Below are 4,005 nucleotides of genomic sequence, written 5' to 3' on the forward strand. Positions count from 1 at the left end.
TTTTTTTTTTTTTTTTTTTCACTCTTTTTTTTTTTAAAGAAGATGTTGGGGGTAGGAGTTTAGTAATTTATTTATTTATTTTTGCTGTGTTGGGTCTTCGTTTCTGTGCGAGGGCTTTCTCTAGTTGTGGCAAGTGGGGGCCACTCTTCATCGCAGTGCACGGGCCTCTCACTATCGCGGCCTCTCTTGTAGCGGAGCACAGGCTCCAGACGTGCAGCCTCAGCGGCCATGGCTCACAGGCCTAGTCGCTCCGCAGCATGTGGGATCCTCCCAGACCAGGGCTCGAACCCATGTCCCCTGCATTAGCAGGCAGATTCTCAACCACTGCGCCACCAGGGAAGCCCAAAGCTTCACTCTTTTGATTCATTCTCTCTTATCCCTGGGGGTGGGCAAGATGTCTGCGGAATCTTGAGAATTGTTCGTGTACCCCTCTCCCACCTTTTGCTTAAATGTCCAACAACCTGGGGCCACCCCCACCCTTGTTTCTGTTCTGGGCATGACACCCCCTCCCCACAGCAGGAGCAGACAGCCAGCCTCGCCCGCTTCCCCCTCTGTCCTTGTTCCAACAGGACTTGGCAGGGGCTGTGGGGGAGGGGAGGAGCTGGCCTTGGGGTCAACCTTCAGGCTGTGTCCTGTTCCCACTTTCAGCCCAGAGTCTGGTCTCCCTCTTTAAAAAGGCCTTAGCGGGCTTCCCTTCTGAAATCTGAGGGGCTGTCACGTGGGGGAGGGATGGTGCTCATTCTGTGGGGCCCTGGAAGGCAGAACTAGGACCAATGGTTAGAACTGATGAGGTTATACCAAATTTGGTTCAGCGTTGAATTTTTCTTTTTATGGAGTTCTCTCGGAGGTGACACTCTCCTTGGAGGACATAAGCACGTTGGCTAGTCCTTCTCAGGGACTAGAGGGAGGGAAGTTACACATGGCCCATGGCCCTCTGACCAACCACAACCAGCTTCAGTGAAGCCCAGATCAACGGGCAGGCATGTTCTGGGACCAAACAGCTGTGGTTGTAGCAGTGACCAGAGTGAGCCCTGGGGCCGACAGGTGAGCGGCCTGACCACTGCCCTTGCTGGACCCTCCTCTCACCTGACCAGAGCTTTGACTGTGGACCGGACCACACTGGACAGCAGGAACAGTGGCGTCACCAGGATGTGGAAGAGGGAGAGGGAGGCAAAGGCTACCGAAGGGGAGAAGTCGGCCTCTTTGAAGAAGCTGACGTGGCCCACGAAGGTCTGCGGACAGAGGCACAGATGCGACAGAGCAGAGCGTGACTCAGAGTGTGGGCCCCTCCCGCACTGGCAGCCCTCAGCCCTGGGAAGGAAATGAGAAGCGGGAAGCAGGGGACCTAGGGGCCCTTTGGGTTGGAGACACCACCATCCTCACAGCCATCTCATGGAACCGTCCCTCCCTGCCCTGCCTCCTTCACCCCAGGAATGACCAGGGAGGAGCCCTCAGGGTAGATCAGCTCTGCCCCCTCTCAGACTGTAGTCCTCAGTCGGAAACGTAAACACGATCATCACAAAACCACCTCTTCGCCTGCCGCCTGCCCCCCAGCCTCCTGGTACCTGGCTCGGCTCCGTGGCCTCTGCTACCCAGAGTTCCCCAGGGAACCAGGCCAGGAACAATGTCAGTAAGTCACGTTGAAAGTGAATTCCCAAGTGTGACTGACAGGCTGTGAGCTCGCCACAGTTCAGGGACACCGGCCCTGGGGGAAAGTCACAGCAGCCAGGGATGGGAGCCCCGGGTGAGGGGCTGTGGGCGTGGGGCCTTTCTGAGGGGTGCACTGCCGGCCCCCACTGTTCAGCTCCTACTCAGCTTTGGTCAAAATTGCTTTAGAAAACCACCATTGTCATATTTAATGGCATGGAGAATTCTCGTGTCATATTCTTAAATTTTAAAAAGCATTTTACAAACCTGCATAGGAAGCATAATCCTAATTTTGTAAAAATGCCGTATTCTGTGAATCAAAAAAAGACTGGAGAAAAACACATTAACTTTGTTGCCAGTGGGATTATGGGTGATTTACGTTCTCTTTGCACTTTCCCTTCTGTATTTCCCAAAATTTCTACAAAAACATTGTAGAAATTTTTACTTTTATAATGAAGAAGTTTCACTTTTATAATGAAGAGGTTTGATCGTTTTTGTTTTTTTTTTTCTTTTAAAGAAAGTTTAATTGCTCTAGAGACTAAGCGTCAGGTCTTCCAGGCCAGGGGTTGGAGGTCCTGTCTGCCTGGAGTGGGGCAGTGGAGGAGGGAGCGGCTGCATATATAGACTCTCCATCCAGCGCCCTATTCTCAGTCCTGCTGCTGAGCCCATCTTCCGAAGCCCCTGTGCAGAAAGGCCAAACCCTCGGCACCTCTCACGCCAGACAGCCTTCCCCACCCCGCCCAACCAACTCTCACCGGGAGACGAAGAAAGGATCCACTTACGATGAGGACGGCTGCGATGGGGATGGCCGTGTTCATGAAAACTGCGGAGGAAGCACAGGGGGAGTTTAGTGGGAGGAAGGAGACGGCTGGAAGTGAAGCTACCCAGGTTGGTGTGAAGGCAGGGCAGCCTCTGGGGTCCTTTCCCCAGCCTGCGGGGTGGAGCTGGGCAGAACTCTAGCTCTGTGGCACCTCCAGCTCCTAACGTGTGTCCCTCAGGACGCTTATCTCCATCTCTGAGACTTAAGCCTTTAAATAAAGGTTGAAATGCTCTTACTCTGCTCCATGTGGACAGTGTGAAGAAAGCCCTGTGAGAAAGTGGCAGGGGAAGGGATTGGAGAGCTGGCGGACTGTGGTCAACCATGAGGTCAGCAGCACGTGTTTCTGGGGGCACCAAGTTGCTACTCCTTCCTCTACGTCTGGTCCTTGAATCCCCGCAAGCCAGGCTCACTCTGAGGCTGAGAGGCTTCCCAGTCTCCCGTGGCTCTTAGGAAGGATTTCAAACTCATTCACCCTGAGGTATTAGTGACTGAGGACAGCTGGAAGCAGGGTCTGCCTTAGCTCTAAGGCTGACAGCCCACGCCCAGGTGGGACAGTTGGTTTGCTGCAACAGAGGCCCTCTCCTTATTCTGTTTATGGTGTGGCCCTCAGGCTCTTCATAGGGACCCCAAAGAGCAAAGAGATCTGGACTTAAAGTCAGAGAAGGGCGGACTCCCCATTATTTCTAAGCTGTGTAATCTTGGGCTGATCGTTCACCTTCTCTGAGCCTCGGTTTCTTCACCTGATTTTTGTAAACTTGTACTTACTTGTTCACATACTCTGGCTCTCTCCAAGGTGAGGGCAGGTAATGCAGGGAACAGGCCTCTGTGATGCCTCAGTGCTACCTATTATACCTCATGGGCTGCTAGCTTAGCCCTGCTCCTCTGGTCCAAGCTGTGAGATGCCTGAGAGTGCCCTGACCCCAGACCAGAACTTCCAGAGAGAGTAGCCCTCCTGGAGTAAGAGATGCCCATCCTAGCTGCCACCTTCCCACCTCCTCCTCCTTCCTTCCAGGAGCCTCTTCCAGGCCAGCGCAGAAAGGAGTCTGGTTCTGACATTAGGTAATTAAAGGAGGAGCCAGGAGCCAGGAGCCAGAGGCCAAGGGCAGAGCCTGTGCACATGGCCCCTGTTTAATGAATGGCGAAGTGTCTGACACTCTGAAGAATTCCAGACCGTCAACACCATTCCAAGAAGCTGATTGTCTACTTACTCCAAGAGTCCTGCATCACCTAGTACATACATGGAGATGTGGAACCCCAAGGGAGTGGAAGAACGTGGTCCCCGTTCTCAGGGGGCTCCCAGTCTGAGGAAGGAGACAGGAGGAACTATGCTCCCAGGAGACACCTTATAGGACGGGGAAAGAGGAAACATGCCCATACGGGGTTCCCAAGCAGATAGGAAAGATATTGTGCCCATCTTTGGGGAATCCCCAATCTATGCGCCCTGCCATTGGAGGGTTCCCTGTCTCATGGAGAAGATATGGCTGGAGCCCTTGGGGCACTGCCAATCTCTCCGACCACAAGGCTTTTTATCAACACTA

The 4,005-nt window shown here is 53.5% G+C and overlaps 1 protein-coding gene across 2 annotated transcripts in view; it reads right to left on the reverse strand.

Annotated features, from left to right (window-relative positions):
- The window catches only part of ABCC8 (ATP binding cassette subfamily C member 8), a 75,760-nt gene that overhangs the window by 33,173 nt on the left and 38,582 nt on the right, over positions 1-4,005 (reverse strand). For both annotated transcript variants that reach the window (XM_029208063.1, XM_029208062.1), the window contains exons 11-12: positions 2,430-2,470; positions 1,087-1,232 (exon numbers count right to left, since the gene is read on the reverse strand). In XM_029208063.1, the coding sequence (XP_029063896.1) occupies positions 1,087-1,232; positions 2,430-2,470 (187 nt within the window). The remainder of the gene's footprint in view (positions 1-1,086; positions 1,233-2,429; positions 2,471-4,005) is intronic.

Source organism: Monodon monoceros, unplaced genomic scaffold, assembly GCF_005190385.1.
Source record: "Monodon monoceros isolate NGI ecotype Baffin Bay Population unplaced genomic scaffold, NGI_Narwhal_1 Super_Scaffold_7, whole genome shotgun sequence".
Classification (NCBI taxonomy): domain Eukaryota; kingdom Metazoa; phylum Chordata; class Mammalia; order Artiodactyla; family Monodontidae; genus Monodon; species Monodon monoceros.